At 38.9% G+C, this 18,975-nt stretch overlaps 1 protein-coding gene across 2 annotated transcripts in view; it reads left to right on the top strand.

Moving 5' to 3' along the window:
- LOC126354984 (mismatch repair endonuclease PMS2) overlaps positions 1 to 18,975 on the top strand; it is a 135,965-nt gene that overhangs the window by 85,592 nt on the left and 31,398 nt on the right. For both annotated transcript variants that reach the window (XM_050005070.1, XM_050005071.1), the window contains one exon: positions 1,175 to 1,275. In XM_050005070.1, coding sequence (XP_049861027.1) covers positions 1,175 to 1,275 — 101 coding nt within the window. The remainder of the gene's footprint in view (positions 1 to 1,174; positions 1,276 to 18,975) is intronic.

Genomic DNA, 18,975 nt, shown 5'->3' with positions numbered 1-18,975 from the left:
GAGAAATAGGAATGAAACATAAACACTTCTTGCTTGTCAGGATATGCTTGAATCTTCCTGGAGTATTGTAGGATTTGTAGATAGTTTGAGAGACAGATGCGACAGGTGAGGAAGTTGCAGCAAACCAGTCATGAGTATAAAACAGTTCCTTATTAATTTATTCTTATTATGCTGTCTCCTGAGTGTGGCCTCTTCTTTGGCACATTTGGCATTATCCCATAATATTCCGGCCTTATAGTAGCAGGCAAAGAAGACATGCACGCGGACAATACGCACTGCTTGGGTGGTGGTGTGCTGCTGTAGCATCGCACATGACTATGATGCTGTGCGGCATGAGGAAGTGAAGCATCTTCTGCCGTTGCATTAGGTTGTCATGCTGCCCAGAACATAACTCTGAACTGTTGGCTGGAGTGTGTTGGTGGGCAGCTGACAGACTCTGGCAATGGTGAGCAGTCCTGTAGAGGCTGTGGCAGAGGGTTGGGTGATAAGTTCTGAGCAATTAGGCAGTGGTTGTGGATTTTGATGGCACCAGTGGCAACAATGACATAATTACAATAAAGACTCCAAGGCTGCAGTTGACACAGTCTGGGTGCAGCTATGTTGCCCAGCTGGTTGCACACCATGGGTTGGTACAGGCAAGGTTAAATGCAGCCACATGTTTGATTTCACTGAAGACAGCCTAGACACTTCGACATCTGACAACTGATTTTGTCTTGATGATTCATACGTGTTTTCTATATGTAATCCAAGGTAGCTCTATTCATTAAAATCCTGTCTTTCACATCATTCCTGGTTTCTTATGATTAGGGGATATCTCATCATCTCTTTCTCTTGTCATAACAATGCTCTGAAATCCTGTAGCCTCTTTAAAGTTATACTCTTCAACATTTTAAATTCGAACCAATAAATACTGTATATGAGTTGTAAATGATTTTCTCCTTTTATTTGTCCAGTAACAACTTGTACTATCATTCAAGTGCAATTCCCAGTGTCTTGTAATGTCATATATTGGTTTCGGTGATTTTTTGTGAGGACTTAATGACAACAGTGTTCTGATATTGTCAATTTCCTGTTTTGAGTGTTAAGGTGTTAAGGTAATAATAACAAATTTAAATAAGTTTTAAGAATATTGATTGATATTTTTTGACTTGAATATTGTGTCATTTCTTTGCAGGCCACAGAAGTTAGATCTCACTTATATTAAGGAATGTTTACTCATTGAAAATATGGACATTTTCAATAGAAATGGTTTTGAATTTATTATTGATGAAACAGGTAAGTACTGTAATGCATGTAATATTTATTTTATGTGTGTAAGTATCTACAGATGGCTGTGGAATGCAATACTTCAATACTTATAATTTCAATTTTATAATAAACTATCACAGTAAATGCACCAGAGCTTAATGTCTCATTTCTTCTCCGTATTATTTTAAATAGGTAATTTCATATGTTGTACATTATGACATCTACTTTACCTGTGGTTTTTTTCTTTGTTTATAAAGTTTAACTTTTTATACATATTTATCTGAAAATTGTAACTTAAATTTACTACCAGTATGGAGGAATAATGTCTGTAACACAATTCACACTCAAATGAAATTTATTGGTTATGTGCCGCAATTATGTACAGGACAGGGATAATACATAATACATGTATTATGGTTAAAAAGCATCTAGTGGTAGACAGAAAACTGATAAAATTTTCAGTAAAGAACGAAAGGGTAGAAGCAAGGCTAGTTTAAGGGGCACCAGAGGCACCAATTTGCACAATTTGTACATTGAGCTTACAGTAATTAGCAGTGAAAACTGACACAGGTGAAAATGTGCTGGCATACACCTTTGCCAGTGCACCATTCGGCACTAGGAGACATTGTATAGCAGGCACTGAACTAAGTGTGCCTATGACAAGACAAGACCAAGACACACCCCCAGGCTATGTGCTGACAAAGTCCCATGGGCAGCGTGCATATAGGCTACCGTCGCTGCCAACCAATCTCAATCGCTCAACCTCAGTACGTCACGTCGGGACTCAGTTTTCATTGCACCTCAATACGTTGCACAGTGCTCTAGCCGTCCACAGTGATAATCGTCACCTCGCATTTTTGCTAGATATGAAGGAACATTAGTCATTGCTTGTAGTTGTGATATGGACATGGGCAAGATTCAAAAATTAGTACATTTTGAACATCATTGAAGTTAAGTATTCAATTGGTTCCTGAAATGAAGCGTATTTTAAACACGTGCGCATTTTGTGTTGTAGTGAGAGGAAACTGGCCACCCACCTTATCATACCACCCTCTCCTCATCCAACCAGGAACCACAAAACATGACAGGAGGGCACAGCCACAATAGAAAGCATACAAACTATAACACAAGCCAAAACGTTCAATAAACATTGGTCCACAAATGATTTGTTTGCATAATAATTGCTAATGTATGATTGCAAACTGCAGCTGACTTCAGTATAAAATATTATCGTAGTTAATAGAAGTGTATTTTAAATGTAAATTTTAAATTTCACCCAACACCTACTCTAACCAATATGTTGGCCTCACATTTTGAGCCAGTATTACTGCACTATACTCATCTCTGCAGCAAGTTTGAATTTTTTCAGACCTGCCCAGATTTATTTATTTATTTATTTATTTATTTATTATTTGTCCCGTAGATCAAATCAGTACAATGGCTTCTACAACTGATATGGGATAAGTCAATACAAATATACAGTTTACAGGAGTCTAAAACAGTAAACAAGAACACAGAAGAATGATTATTTTACATTACCTACAAAATTATGTTACATAAAGTTACAGCTTTACAGAGAATTGTTACATGATGTGACAAAATTGACTTAACAACATTCAGATTTGATACATTATCATGCACTAAGACAATTTTGATTCCAAATATTCCTGGATGGTATAAAAGCAGTCTTTTATTAAAAGAGACTTCACTGTGTTTGAATTTATTTATTTCTTGGATTTCTTGTATATAAGTTGGAAGATGATTATATAATTTTATTCCCATACACTTGACACCGTCACTGTACAGTTTTGTTGAGTGGGTAAGTATTCTTAGAGAGATTTTTGATCTTGTGTCATAATCGTGGTAATCCATATTTTTGCTAATTTTGTTGATACATTTTTTGGTAAAGAATAATAATTCTAGTATATATTGGCATGGGAGGGGCAAAATATTTAGTTTCTTAAATAATGGTTTACAAGTGTCTCTTTGTTTTTTGAACATAATTGTTCTGACTATCTTCTTCTGCAGTTTGAATATCTTAATTGATTCAGAATTTTGGCCCCAGAAGATGATTCCGTAGCTAAGTACAGAGTGAAAGAGTGCATGGTACAGTGTGGTTAGGGTACTTGTGTTAGTGACATTTCTTATTGATCTAATCATGAAGCATACTTTACTAAGTTTTGTGCTGGTAACATCAATGTGCCTTTTCCATGTGAGCGTTTCAGTAATAGCGACGCCCAAAAATTTTATTTCATTTTCAAGTTTAACATTATTTTTTTCCAGTGATATAGTTGGTAGTAATGGATTTCTGTTTTGGGCCATGTGGAAGGTTATTCCAATTGTCTTTTTTGCATTTAGCAGCAGCCTGTTACTTTGAAGCCATCGACTTATTTGATCTGTGGTCCTATCTATATGAGATTGGAGAATTTGTTCGGGTGCAGATATGAGTATAGAGGTGTCATCAGCAAACAAAAGGGTTTTTGTGTTTGGTAGGCTGTGAGGAAGGTCATTTATGTAAAGTAAGAACAGCAAGGGGCCCAGGACGGAGCCTTGGGGAACACCTTGCTTTATGGTATGCATGGAGGAATGTACAGTGCTAGCTGTACCTGAGAGCTTAGTTTCATTTAATTCGACATACTGCTGTCGATCTTCCAGATAGCTTTTAAACCAGTCATAGGCATTTCCTCTTATTCCCTAGGAATGCATGATTAACCATGTCGAAGGCCTTTGTTAGATCTAGGAAGACACCTATGGCTGGGAGTTTTTTGTCCACAAGCTCCAGTGCATGATCTAGAAATTCTTGTATTGCATCAGTTGTAGCTTTCGTACTTTGGAAGCCGAACTGAGCAGTTGACAGAATATTTTCTTTGTCTAGAAAGGACATGATTCTTGTGGCCATTATATATTCAAATACTTTACTAAAAGTTGAAAGCAGTGCAATGGGTCGATAATTACTGGGATCCTCTCTGCTTCCTTTTTTGTGGACAGGTATAATTTTTGCAATTTTGAGCATACCAAGAAATGCACCATTCAGGAATGAGAAGTTTATTATATGGGCTAGGGGTTTACTGATAAAGTTACTGCAATTGTGAAGGGGGAAGCATGGAATTTGATCTTGTCCAGCAGATGATATTTTTTAAATTTTTGCTGTGAAGTGTCTTTTCTATTTCAGTTTCAGATGTAGGTCTTAAAAATAGAGTCTCAGAGCATAAGTTTGGTTCTAGTTGTAAGGGACAGCTATTTTTAAGATGGTTAGCCAGGTTTTCTACTGTTTCTGTAAAGTTGTTATTGAATTCGTCTGCTGTTTCTTTCCCACTGCAGACTAATTTTCCATTTATTTTTAAGCTAATATCACTTTGGGCGCTGATGACCACGCTGTTTAGCGCCCGTAAACCTCAAACACACACACACACACACACAATATCACTTTGTAGTTGTTTTCCTCTATTAGTATTCATATTAATAAGTTGCCACATGCTTTTGCTCTTATTTGATGACAATTTGAGGCACTTATCATTCTGTAGCTTTTTGGCTGCATTTACTATGTTCCTTAATATCTTTTTATATAGAGTAAAGTATGACTTAAATGCTTCACTACTGCCTAGTCTGGATTTGCTAATGTAAAAAAGTTCTCTTTTTCTTTGTGATGATCTAATGATTCCTGGGGTGATCCAGCTGGAGAGTTTTCTATCTTTGTTGATACATTTTGTTTGTAAGGGAAAGTGGCAATTAAAATAATAACAGAAAATATCCAAGAATGCTTCATATTTGCTGTCTACTGTTTGAGCCTCATATACATTTTGCCAGTTTTCATTTTGTATATCAAAGAGGAAAGTATGCATGTGGGTTTTATTGAAGTTTCTCCTCTGTACAGTGATTTTATTGTGTTCGTGACTGTTATTTTGCAACCAGACCTGCATAATTAATGCATTGTGGTCTGAAAATCCTAGTTTGACAGAGGATACAGTAGGATTTATATTGCCTGCTACTTGATCCAGACAAGTGGTACTGTGATTTGTTATCCTGGTTGGAGTGTTAACCATTAGGTCTAGGTTGTAGCTGTTCATAAAATTTTTAATGTTTAGATGGCTAGAGTTTTCTGAGATAAAATCTATATTATAGTCACCACATATTAGAACACTATATGATTTTCTTTTACTTAGATTTTCTATTACTGGTGCTAGATTTTTGTAGAAAGTCCCTATGTTACCAGAGGGTGACCTGTAAAGTGCTATTATATAAACATTTAGATCTGTAAGCTCTATACCTGACAGTTCTATATCTTTTTCAATACTATACGAATTGCAAATATCAAGAGGTGTAGCAGTAATGTTGTCTTTTACAAATATGCAACTACCTCCACCTTTGTAAGATGTTCTTGAGAAGTGACCTACGAGTTTAAAATTTGGTATCACAACATCTACATCTACATGACTACTCCGCAATTCACATTTAAGTGCTTGGCAGAGGGTTCATCGAACCACAATCATACTATCTCTCTACTATTCGACTCCCGAACAGCGAGCGGGAAAAACGAACACCTAAACCTTTCTGTTCGAGCTCTGATTTCTCTTATTTTATTTTGATGATAATTCCTACCTATGTAGGTTGGGCTCAACAAAATATTTTCGCATTCGGAAGAGAAAGTTGGTGACTGAAATTTCGTAAAAAGGTCTCGCCGCGACGAAAAACGTCTATGCTGTAATGACTTCCATCCCAACTCGTGTATCATATCTGCCACACTCTCTCCCCTATAACGCGATAATACAAAACGAGCTGCCCTTTTTTGCACCCTTTCGATGTCCTCCGTCAATCCCACCTGGTAAGGATCCCACACCGCGCAGCAATATTCTAACAGAGGACGAACAAGTGTAGTGTAAGCTGTCTCTTTAGTGGACTTGTTGCATCTTCTAAGTGTCCTGCCAATGAAACGCAACCTTTGGCTCGCCTTCCCGACAATATTATCTATGTGGTCCTTCCAACTGAAGTTGTTCGTAATTTTAACACCCAGGTACTTAGTTGAATTGACAGCCTTGAGAATTGTACTATTTATTGAGTAATCGAATTCCAACGGATTTCTTTTGGAACTCATGTGGATCATCTCACACTTTTCGTTATTTAGCGTCAACTGCCACCTGACACACCATACAGCAATCTTTTCTAAATCGCTTTGCAGCTGATACTGGTCTTCGGATGACCTTACTAGACGGTAAATTACAGCATCATCTGCAAACAGTCTAAGAGAACTGCTCAGATTGTCACCCAGGTCATTTATATAGATCAGGAACAGTAGAGGTCCCAGGACGCTTCCCTGGGGAACACCTGATATCACTTCAGTTTTACTCGATGATTTGCCGTCTATTACTACGAACTGCGACCTTCCTGACAGGAAATCACGAATCCAGTCGCACAACTGAGACGATACCCCATAGCTCCGCAGCTTGATTAGAAGTCGCTTGTGAGGAACGGTGTGAAAAGCTTTCGGGAAATCTAAAAATACGGAATCAACTTGAGATCCCCTGTCGATAGCGGCCATTACTTCGTGCGAATAAAGAGCTAGCTGCGTTGCACAAGAGCAATGTTTTCTGAATCCATGCTGATTACGTGTCAATAGATCGTTCCCTTCGACGTGATTCATAATGTTTGAATACAGTATATGCTCCAAAACCCTACTGCGAACCGACGTCAATGATATAGGTCTGTAGTTAAATGGATTACTCCTACTACCCTTCTTGAACACTGGTGCGACCTGCGCAATTTTCCAATCTGTAGGTACAGATCTATCGGTGAGCGAGCGGTTGTATATGAGTGCTAAGTAGGGAGCTATAGTATCAGCGTAATCTGAAAGGAACCTAATCGGTATACAATCTGGACCTGAAGACTTGCCCGTATCAAGCGATTTGAGTTGCTTCGCAACCCCTAATGTATCTACTTCTAAGAAACTCATGCTAGCATATGTTCGTGTTTCAAATTCTGGAATATTCCATTCGTCTTCCCTGGTGAAGGAATTTAGGAAAACTGCGCTCAATAACTCCGCTTTAGCGGCACAGTCGTCGATAACAATACCATCGGCACTGCGCAGCGAAGGTATTGACTGCGTCTTGCCGCTTGTGTACTTTACATACGACCAGAATTTCTTCGGATTTTCTACCAAATTTCGAGACAATGTTTCATTGTGGAACCTATTAAAGGCATCTCGCATCGAAGTACGTGCCAAATTTCGCGCATCTGTAAATTTTAGCCCATCTTCGGGATTTCGCGTTCTTCTGAACTTCGCATGCTTTTTCCGTTGCCTCTGCAACAGCGTTCGGACCTTTTTTGTGTACCACGGGGGATCTGTTCCATCTCTTACCAATTTATGAGGTATGAATATCTCTATTTCAAAATACCTCATGAAATGTTCATTAATACATAATATCTGTGTATCTGACAGTTCACTTGCAGTTGATAACAAAATTTCTAATTCATTAAGTTTGGTTTTGAGCCCTTGTACATTATGGATGTATACTTTTAGATCAAGATTTTTTTTGTTTAATTTTTTTACAGATTGGTGAGGAGCTTCAGACTTTACCTTATTTACTACAATTTGCTGATGGTGTCCTTTGCAAGTTTTATGGTGTATCTTTAACTTGTTTGGTGATGCTAAGTTTTTTTCTTTTCTCAGAGGGGGATAGAAAAAATCCTCCTCCTTGGGTATATTCCGCCTTGATCTTAAATTAACTCTTACAGGTGTAACTGCCGCAGTCCTTTGTGGATCTTCTGATGTCTCCTCTTTCCTGCTTTCTTCGTTCTTGTCGAATTTGCTTTCCTCATTTTTGCCTGTAAGTCTTTCAGGAAGCTGATAGACAGATCTATTTCGTAATAGTCTTTCTTTAATTATTTCACTGATGTGATCGCACATAACACTTTTTCCGTCGTAATTAAGGTGCATTCCGTGATTGGTGTGTAGGTTTCGATGTAGTTTACTTACGTCCAGTACATCACACTTTGCGTATTCAGCACACAGTTTCTTATTTTTGATGTTAGTTCTCCTAATTTCTTTATTAACACATGATCTGTAGATTAGGTCGTGTCTATGAGGCACAGTGGCTACTATTGTGTTCCTAGATTTATTCACTTCTAGAAAGTTCTGTAGCGTTTTAATGCAGGCATCAGCTTCATTTTTAGCTATGTCATTCGAACCCGCTATACATACTATAAAGTCATTATCCTGTATTGTGTTCATCTGAAGATCGGTGTCTATGACATGGTGTGTTCCCGCTCCAGGTTTCACTATGCTAGTCACTGCTGTTTCTTGATTTTTCTCTCGGAGCATGCTTGATAGCTTTCTGCCGTGGCTGTCGGCAAGCAAGAGAATACCACACTTTTTCCTTAATGATACGTTTTTGCCCTTACCACTGTTTCCAAGTTTACTGTTGGTGTGCGAATTGCAGGTTTTTATAACGTCACGATCAGTTGTACACTCGTTCTGACTCAAGACATCATATTTATTTTTGTCTAAGAAAGTAACACTTTTAACAGTTTTCGTGATTTGAGACCGAACTTTTTGCGACACTGCTATCCACTCGGATGATTTATCACGTGTATCTTGTTTCACATCACACGAATTTTTCACTGTTTGTACTTCGCCGATTTCTTTTTTCAGTCCAGCTATTTCCCTTTTTAAATTATTGACTATGAATTGTAGGCTTGAAATTCGTTCGTTTAGGGTTGTAATTACAGCTTTACAATTTTCACAGGTTTTCTTTTTAACTACATAACTATAACTATTTCTCGTTTTAAACTTCGCGACTTCCACACTCGTGGCCATCAACAATAAATCAGAAGTGTCTGTCCCCTGTTAAAAGGTGGATGATGAAGATAGATCATCTCATAAAATCTTGATAAAACTGTACAGCTCACCACTCCAGTTCTTTGACCATATCAAATGAGTGCCGAACTCTATAGCTTTGATATAAACACAGCCAGAAAAATTCAAAAGATTGAGATCTGGTAACCTTGGAGGCTAAAATATAGGCTGTGCTCACTGTTAAACCTACACATCTTGGACCTTAATGGAGTGATATATGCCTTACATCAGTAGCAAAATAGACCTGTGCCACATCATGCGCATACCACATTTCTCCAATGTTGTTCAAGGTTAGGCAGGCCATGAATGAAATTTGAGCACAATTACATGGGGACTTAATCATAAACTTTACATTTCAACTACATTTGTATGAATTAGGACAATATTTCATACTGAAGTTAGTGCTGTTTGTTACCACATATTCACAATTATCTTGAAACAGCTCATTTGCGGACTCGTGTTTCCTGTAACTTTTTTTGTTTTGTTTTGTTATTGTATACTTTTAGATGTGCCAGTTTTCACTATTAAAATTTTGATCCACCCACTGAAAATAACAACAAAATTTATTTGTAATATTTATAGATGAATAAATAATAAATCCAGTGTGGTTCAAAGCTCAATGGAAAAGTTTCCATCTGACATCATTCCAATGATAGCCATTGTAGTTTAAATTGGTGCTGTCATCAATAGTTGAACACAAGTCCACTGCATGAGAAACTTTAATGTCACCAATCAGCTATGAAGAGATATTATTATATTTTACATTAGTAAAATCTCAAGGAAAGGAAATTAGTGTGTGAGGGAGGTGGGGGCTCCAAATGAGTTGCTGCTTCTGTGGAAAAAAGTTCTTGAACCAGCTCCGGGTTGAGGATAGCTGGACTGGATTTAGGAAAAGTAAATATATCACCTTCATACGGAGACTCAAACAATTTTGGGCAAATTACTGTAACCATCTGATTCCCTGGATGTTACTGTTGTGTCAAATGAGCATTTGGTATAATTACTGGCATAATTTGTTCATGTCAAACATTTCAAGTTCTGCTGCAGTTTGCTTAGTTTCTGTCAAGAAAGGGGTATGTCTCCAAAATAGGTTGATAGCCCTTGATGGAATATAAATAATGGAAACAATAAAGCTAACAACTTACGGTATACAAAATCAAATTTTTGCTGTGAGCTGAAGTGTGTGGTGATATGAAACTTCACGGCAGATTAAAACTGTGTCCCAGACCAAGACTTGAACTTGGGAACTTTGCCTTTCATGGGTAACTGCTCTACCAACTGAGCCACCCAAGCACGAGTAACAACTGCCCTCACAGATTTACTTCTGCCAGTATCTTACCTGCTGCCTTTCATGGAAGTTCTCCTGCAAAGCTTTAGGACTAGATCTCCTGGAAGAAAAGATATCGTGGAAACCTGACTTAGTCGCAATGTGGGGAATGTTTCTGGAATAAAATTTTCACTCTGCAGTTGAATGTGTGCTGATATGAAACTTACTAGCAGATTAAAGTTTGGAAGATAAGAGCCCAGATACTGGCAGAAGTAAAACTGGGAGGAGGGGTCCTAAGTCATGCTTGGGCAGCTCAGTTGGTAGAGCACTTACCCATGATAGGCAAAGATCCTGTGTACAAGTCTCATTCCTGCACACAGTTTAACCTGCCAGAGAGTTACATATCAGTGCACATTCCACTGCAGAGTGAAAATTTCATTCTGGAAACATCCTCTAGGTTGTGGCTAAGCCATGTCTCCACAATATCCTTTCTTCCAGGAGTGACAGTCCTGCAACTTTTGCAGGAGCACTTTTGTGAAGTTTGGAAGGTAGGGCTAGTGGCAGTAGTAAAGTGGTAAGGATGCATCGTGTGTCTTGTAGTTCAGTTGGTAGAGCACTTGCCCACGAAAAGCAAAGGCCCCAAGTTCGAGTCTTGGCGCAGCACACAGTTTTAATCTGGCATGAAATTTCACTCACAATATAGTTTAGGAGTTGATTAATTGATAAGCGTGTGAACAAAACTGAGAATGTTGTTAAGCTTTTATATGAATCTTCCTTCAGAACCAGCAAAATGCATATACACATGGAATGTTGCCAAGCATGTGTATGTTTGTGGATTTATTATCTCTGAAGAGGGATTCATCCAAAAGTTAGCAATGTTCTCAGTCTCATTTACATCCCTGTTGATGGCTCAAAGTCTCAGCCTTATGGTGAATTTTTACCTTTGTTTCATCCAATATTTATACTTTAACTTCTACTGTACAGCATAAGTTCTGAATTTGATACATAAATGCCAACTGCGAAGATAAATAATGTGGTTTCATAGAATCTCATGAATCATAATATGAACTGTGGTTACATAGAAACAATTAAGGGTACAAAATGCATCACGAGCAATAATTTGATTTTATTATTTTAGCTACATTTATCAACTTGACAATGCCTTACATAAAAACACACAAATTAAATGAATTCTTCCCGTGGTGTAATTTCTGAGTAATGAAATTGCAAAATAATTCCCTAAAACATTCTCTCCCTCTCTCTCCCCCTCTCTGTCCAATGCAGTGTTTAGTACACTTCACTTGCATTTGGAACAATGACGGTTCAAACTCACTTCCAGCCATCTAGATTTAGGTTTCCCATGATTTCCCTAAGTCACTTCAAGCAAATGCCAGGATGGTTACTTTGAAACTTCCTGGCCGATTTCCTTCCCCTTCTTTCCTGAACCAAGCCTGCGCTCCATCTCTATTGACCCTGCTGTCAACAGGACATTAAACATTAATCTATTGCTCCTCCTCCTCCTCCTCCTCCTCCCCCCCCCCTTTCACTCTCTCTCTCTCTCTCTCTCTCTCTCTCTCTCTCTCTCTCTCTCTCTCTCTCTTCCTGACCATCCTTTTCATCACCTCAGAGTAGCACTTGTGCCATATGTCCTCAATTATTTGTTGGATATATTCCAATCTCTGTCTTCCTCTATAGTTTTTACATTACAGCTACCTGTTGTACAAAGGAAGTTATTGCCTGCTGTCTTAATATGCTTCCTATCATCCTGTCTCTTCTTCTTGTCTGTGTTTTCCATATGCTCCTTTCGATATGTTCTGAGGTGAACCTCTTCATCCTGTACCTTATCAGTCCATCTAATTTTCAACTTTCTTCTGTATCACCACATCTCAAACATTATGGTGCTCTTCTGTTTCGGTTTTCACACAGGTCATGATTCACCACTATACAGTGTTGTACTTCAAAAGTACATTGTCAGAAATTTCTTCCTCGATTTAATGCCTATGTTTGATACTAGTAGATGTTTGTGGCCAGGAATGCCCTTTTCGCCTGTGCTATTCTTGCTTTTTATGTCCTCCTTGGTTCGTCTGTCATGGGTTGTTTTGCTTCCAAAGTAGCAGAGTTCTGTAACTTCATCTACTTTGTGATACCAGTTTGGATGTTGAATTTCCCATTATTCTTGTTTATGCTGCTTCTCATTACTTGCATCTTTCTTCAATTTACTCTCAATCCCTATTCAGTACTCATTTGACTGATTATTCCAGTCAACAGAGCTTGTAATTCTTCTTCACCATCAATGAAGACAGCAATGTCACCAGCAAATCTCATCATTAATATCTTTTCACACTGAATTTTAATCATGCTCTTGAACCTTCCTTTTACTTCCATCATGGCTTCTATGATATATTGGTTGAACAGCTGGGGCAAAAGACTGCATCCCTGTCTTGCACGCTTTTTAATCTGAGCACTTCATTCTTGGTTTCCAGTCTTATTGATCCCTCCTGCTTCTTGTACATGTTATATATTACTCATCTTTCTCTGCATTGTACTGCTATTTTACTCAGAATTTCAAACATCTTGCACCATTTTGCAATGTTGAACACTTTTTCCAGGTCAACAAATCCTATAAATATGTCTTTTAATTTTTTTCAGTCTTTCTTCCGTTATCAAGTGGACCAAATGCTTTTACCTTCCCTCAATTTTCTTTTCCATTCTTTTGTCTGTTACTCTTGTCTCAGTTCGGAAGCATAAGCTCTTTCGATCATTGTGCAGTTGTTCTTGCTCTTAAGTGCTCTTCCTATCTTCAAAATTGAATAGATGCTATTTTTCCAAAAGTCTGATGATATGTCACCAGTCCATAGATTCGACACACCAACTTGAATAGTCATTTGATTGCCATTTTCCTCAATGATTTTAGAAATTCCAATGGAATATTATCTATACCTCCTGCTTTTTTATGTAATCTCAAGCCTTCCAGAGCTGTTTTAAATTGTGACTCTAATACTGGATACCCTGTCTCTTCCATATTGACTCTAATTTCTAATTCCTTTTTATATCAAGCCTCAGACACCCCCCCCCCCCCCTCCAATCAGTGTATTCTTTCCACATATCTACTCTCTTCTCTGCATTTGAATTGTGGTATTACCATTGCACTCTTAATGTTGCAGGACCTTGCTTTTAATTTCTCCATCCTTTCTGTATGCTGTTTCAGTCCTTCAGATGACCCTTTATTTTATTTTATTTTATTTTTTTCCTTTTCTTCACATTTTTACTGCAGCCATTTTGCCCTGGCTTCCCTGCACTTCTTATTTATTGTTCTCCAGTGATTTATATTGCTGTACTCTTGGCTTTCCTTGAATAGTTTTGTACTTCCTTTCACCCATTGATAAACTGAAGTATTTCATCTGTTATGTTCCTCCTACCTATGTTTGTCTTTCCAACACATGTAGTTGCCTCCCCTTCCCCCCCTCCCCCCCCTTTAAAAAAAAAGAAAAGAAAAAAAAGAGAGATATCCACTCCTCTTCTGCTGAACTACCTACAGTATCACAGTATTGATGTCTTTAATGAACTCCAAACGTGTCTCATCATTCCTCAGTACTCTAGTATCCCACTTCCCCACTGATTCTACCCTACAATTCTCTTAAACTCCAGTCTACCTGTCATCACCACTAAATGTGATCTGAGTCTGTTTCTGACCATGATGTAATCCAGCTCTAACCTTCCCATATCCATAGGCCTAAGGCTTTAGAAAATATTAAACACACAAAAATAAAAAACAACTTCATCTCTTAAGAAATTACAATTAAACATTGTAGTCAATGTCACATAAAAGAAACCTGGACTTATAACCCAGAAATTTCAGTACTCTGTATGAAATACATTAAAATACAAATGTAATGTCATTAAAATAGAAATTTACATAAAAAGAATTAGCAGAAGCAGACATGCTTTCCTTTTTTGCATCTATTATATTTCACTCCTTTTACATTTCTGCTAATTTTTAGATATATAATACTTTAGTTTTTGATTTTGGGAATATAAATTTTCTTGACCTGTTTCATGTGATGCACTTTCCCTCACAGTATATTCATCTAGATGATAGTCGCTACATTGTCCGCTCAGTGATACTTTGATTTCCCCACGCCAACAGTAGTGTTCCTGCAATCTCCCCCCTCCCCTTTACTGTAAGCTCAGTAATATTATTAACACTTTTAAGAAAAGACAAGGTTGCTACTCACAGTGAAGATGACATGTTAAGTTCCAGACAGGCATGACAAAAGGACTGTTCCACATTTGAGGGGCCACATTGCAATTGTGTCACATCGAACATAAGCTGCAATGTGGAGTGGGGTGGGGAAGGAAGAGGTATAGCCAGGCATGTATGGGTGGGGAGAGAGAAGTCAGTGCTACCTGGTGGAGTTCGTGCAGGGAGTAGTTGGTGGCAGGAGGAGGAGGAGGCTGCCAGGCACAGCATCGTGAGGCTGTGGGGGAGGGGAAAGGGGGAGGGGGAAATGGAAAAGGAGAGATAGAGGAGCAGGTGGAAAAACCATTGGATGCATTGGTAGAGAGTGGCAAGGGGACAGGATCTGGGAGGATGTGATAGGACAGAGGGAAGTGGAAACGGTAGGATAGAGGGTGTGGGGCAGTGGGTTACCACAAGTTGAAGCTGGGGTGATTTCTGACGTGGAGAATGTGCTTTAAGGATAGCTTCCATATGCATAGTGCAGAAAAGTGGTGGAGGAAGGGAGGCTTCAGGTGGCCCAGGTTGTGAAGTAGCCACGGAAATAAAGCATGTTGTGCCACAGGGTGATCCACTTTGCTCTTGGCCACAGTTTGGCAGTGGCAATTCATTCTGCTGGACAGCTGGTTGGTAGTCATAGCATTATAGAAAGCGATTGCAGTATAACTGGTGTATGATGTGGCTGGTTTTGCAGGTGGCCCAGCTTCTGACGGGGCAGGATAAGCTTGTGACAGAACTGCAATAGGAAGTGCTGGGTGGGTGGACGGGACAGGTCCTGCACCTGGGTCTTCCCTGTGACAATGGGCTCAGTTTGGGGTGGCATAGGGATGGACTAGGAAGTTGTGGAGTTGGGTGGGCAATGGAACACCAATTTAGGAGGGTTGGGAATGATCTTGGTTAGGATTTCAGGGCATGATGATAGAAAATCAAAGCACAGACAAAGGCATTATTATTATTTACAAGTAATGAGTACATCTTCTCCTATCAATCACTTCTTAACTATGTGATTATTGCTCACAAGGTCTGTGGCAGTTGGCAAGCCACACTCGCCTCCTGGATCGTACCAAATGACGAGCACCTCAGGGAGCTCATTCCCCATTGACTGGGTAAGGTTCCAGAGCCGAGGTGTAGTTTACATTGCCAGGCATATGCAAATGTAAGCTCATTGCATGCTTCAGTGACAACTATGCTGTGAATGTTGAATATTGTATGTCACAGGAATGGAGGATTTTGGCTTAACCTTATGGAGCATGAAGATACGTAGCCTACAATCACAGCAATGTGGATAGGTTGTCATGTTGTATTAACACTCAACCAACTAAGGAAAGTCTTAGTTCAGCCATCCTGAACTCACACTATGTAAGGTGAGACATAATAATAGTAACAGAACACAGATCAACTGCCAGAATGTATTTTTTATCATAAAGAGGGAACACAGTGCTTTAGAATAGTTGTCACCTTTCCGTGGAATGGAAGCTACACTGAAGCTGCTGAAACATCCACGAAATGGGACACAACTAGTGGAAACTGCACCCTTGTATCCAGGAACACTGAACTGGTGAATACCCAATCATGACAGTTACAGAACATATTAAATTTTACCAAAAGTGTTGTAACTTGCAGTGACATTATCAACCTAGACACAAATGAATTGAAGGAAGAATGGGAGACTGATGAATTCATTGTGTATGTGACATAAAAAAGGTCAGTGGGAAACTCTAAAAAACAGCTGCATTTATTTTGAATTTTAATATGTTTGTACTTCCTAGGGTAGGTTAAGGCAGGTTTTATCTGCTTAGAAGTCCATTCCTTCATAACAAACCTATTAATGTAATTTAAATGCAAGCATCCTGGACACATTACGGTGGCATTTTAGGGTCAGGCAGTTTACAGCAATTGTGGCAAAGCACACCATGAACTTTGTACCATATTTACGTTTCCATCCTCCTGTTAGTTGTCAAGAATCAATGTTGTTTGGAGTCAGAATTATCACATGTACTTGGAAGTGAAAAAGATTCAAGAAATAAAAGTGATGAAGTTAGTACCTTGCAGCAAAGTGAAAAAGACAAAACTGCCTAGCTTTCAATGTAATGTGTGACAACAGTGAAAAAACTGCCAGAAAGAGTTAGCCTGTTGGCACAGATTGAGGTAATTCTTGAGAAGGAAAATGTTGTTGTTGCTGCTGCTGCTGCTGTTGCTGTGGTCTTCAGTCCTGAGACTGGTTTGATGCAGCTCTCCATGCTACTCTATCCAGTGCAAGCTTCTTCATCTCCCAGCACTTACTGCAACCTACATCCTTCAGTATCTGTTTAGTGTTTTCATCTCTTGGTCTCCCTCTATGATTTTTACCAACACTCCCCTCCAATTCTAAATTGAAGAGCCCTTGATGCCTCAGAACATGTCCTACCAACTGATCCTTTCTTCTAGTCAAGTTGTGCCACAAACTTCTTTTCCCCAATCCTATTCAATACCTCCTCATTAGGTATATGATCTACCCATCTAATCTTCAGCATTCTTCTGTAGCACCACATTTCGAAAGCTTCTATTCTCTGCGTGTCCAAACTATTTATCATCCACATTTCACTTCCATACATGGCTACACTCCATACAAATACTTTCAGAAACAACTTCCTGACACTTAAATATATACTCGATGTTAACAAATTTCTCTTCTTCAGAAACACTTTCCATGCCATTGCCAGTCTACATTTTATATCCTCTCTACTTCGACCATCATCAGTTATCTTGCTACCCAAATAGCAAAACTCCTTTACTACTTTAAGCATCTGATTTCCTAATCTAATTCCCTCAGCATCACCCGACTTAAATCGACTACATTCCATTAACCTCGTTTTGCTTTTGTTGATGTTCATCTTATATCCTCCTTTAAAGACACTATCCATTCCGTTCAACTGCTCTTCTAAGTCCTTTGCTGTCTCTAACAGAATTACAATGTCATCGGCGAACCTCAAAGTTTTTATTTGTTCTCCATGGATTTTAATACGTACTCCGAATTTTTCTTTTGTTTCCTTCACTGCTTGCTCAATATACAGATTGAATAACATTGGGGAGAGGCTACAACCCTGTCTCACTCCCTTCCCAACCACCGCTTCCCTTTCATGTCCCTCGACTCTTATAACTGCCATCTGGTTTCTGTACAAATCGTACATAGCCCTTCGCTCCCTGTATTTTACCCCTGAATTTGAAAGAGAGTATTCCAGTCAACATTGTCAAAAGCTTTCTTTAAGTCTACAAATGCTAGAAACGTAGGTTTGCCTTTCCTTAATCTAGCTTCTAAGATAAGTCGTAGGGTCAGTATTGCCTCACGTGTTCCCATATTTCTACTAAATCCAAACTGATCTTCCCCAAGGTCGGCTTCTACCAGTTTTTCCATTCGTCTGTCAAGAATCCACGTTAGTAGTTTGCATCCATGACTTATTAAACTGATAGTTTGGTAATTTTCACATCTGTCAACACTTTCTTTCTTTGAAATTGGAATTACTATATTCTTCTTGAAGTCTGAGGGTATTTCGCCTGTCTCATACATCTTGCTCACCAGATGGTAGAGTTTTGTCAGGACTGGCTCTTCCAAGGCCGTCAGTAGTTCCAATGGAATGTTGTCTAGTCCGGGGGCCTTGTTTCGACTTAGGTCTATCAGTGCTCTGTCAAACTCTTCACGCAGTATCGTATCTCTCATTTCATCTTCATCTACATCCTCATCCACTTCCAAACTTTCTCAAGCACATCGCCCTTTATAGACCCTCTATATACTCCTTCCACTTTTCTGCTTTTCCTGCTTTGCTTAGAACTGGGTTTCCATTTGAGCTCTTGATATGCATACAAGTGGTTCTCTTTTCTCCAAAAGTCTCTCTAATTTTCCTGTAGGTAGTATCTATCTTACCCCTAGTGAGATAAGCCTTTACATCCTTGCATTTGTCCTCTAGCCATCCCTGCTTAGCCATTTTGCACTTCCTGTCGATCTCAGTTTTCAGTCGTTTGTATTCCTTTTTGCCCGCTTCATTTACTGCATTTTTATATTTTCTCCATTCATCAATTAAATTCAATATTTCTTCCGTTACCCAAGGATTTCTACTAATCCTTGTCTTTTTACCTACATGATCCTCTGCTGGCTGCACTACTTCATCTCTCAAAGCTACCCATTCTTCTTCTACTGTATTTCTTTCCCCCATTCTTGTCAGCTGTCCCCTTATGCTCTCCCTGAAACTATGTACAACCTCTGGTTCTTTCAGTTTATCCAGGTCCCATCTCCTTAAATTTCCACCTTTTTGCTGTTTCTTCAGTTTTAATCTACAGTTCATAACCAATAGATTGTGGTTAGAGTCCACATCTGCCTCTGGAAAACCTGGTTTCTAA

This window comes from Schistocerca gregaria, chromosome 3 (assembly GCF_023897955.1).
Source record: "Schistocerca gregaria isolate iqSchGreg1 chromosome 3, iqSchGreg1.2, whole genome shotgun sequence".
NCBI classification, from domain to species: Eukaryota; Metazoa; Arthropoda; class Insecta; order Orthoptera; family Acrididae; genus Schistocerca; species Schistocerca gregaria.
Note: the sequence above shows the minus strand (reverse complement) of the source record. Positions and strands in the feature narration are given on the sequence as shown.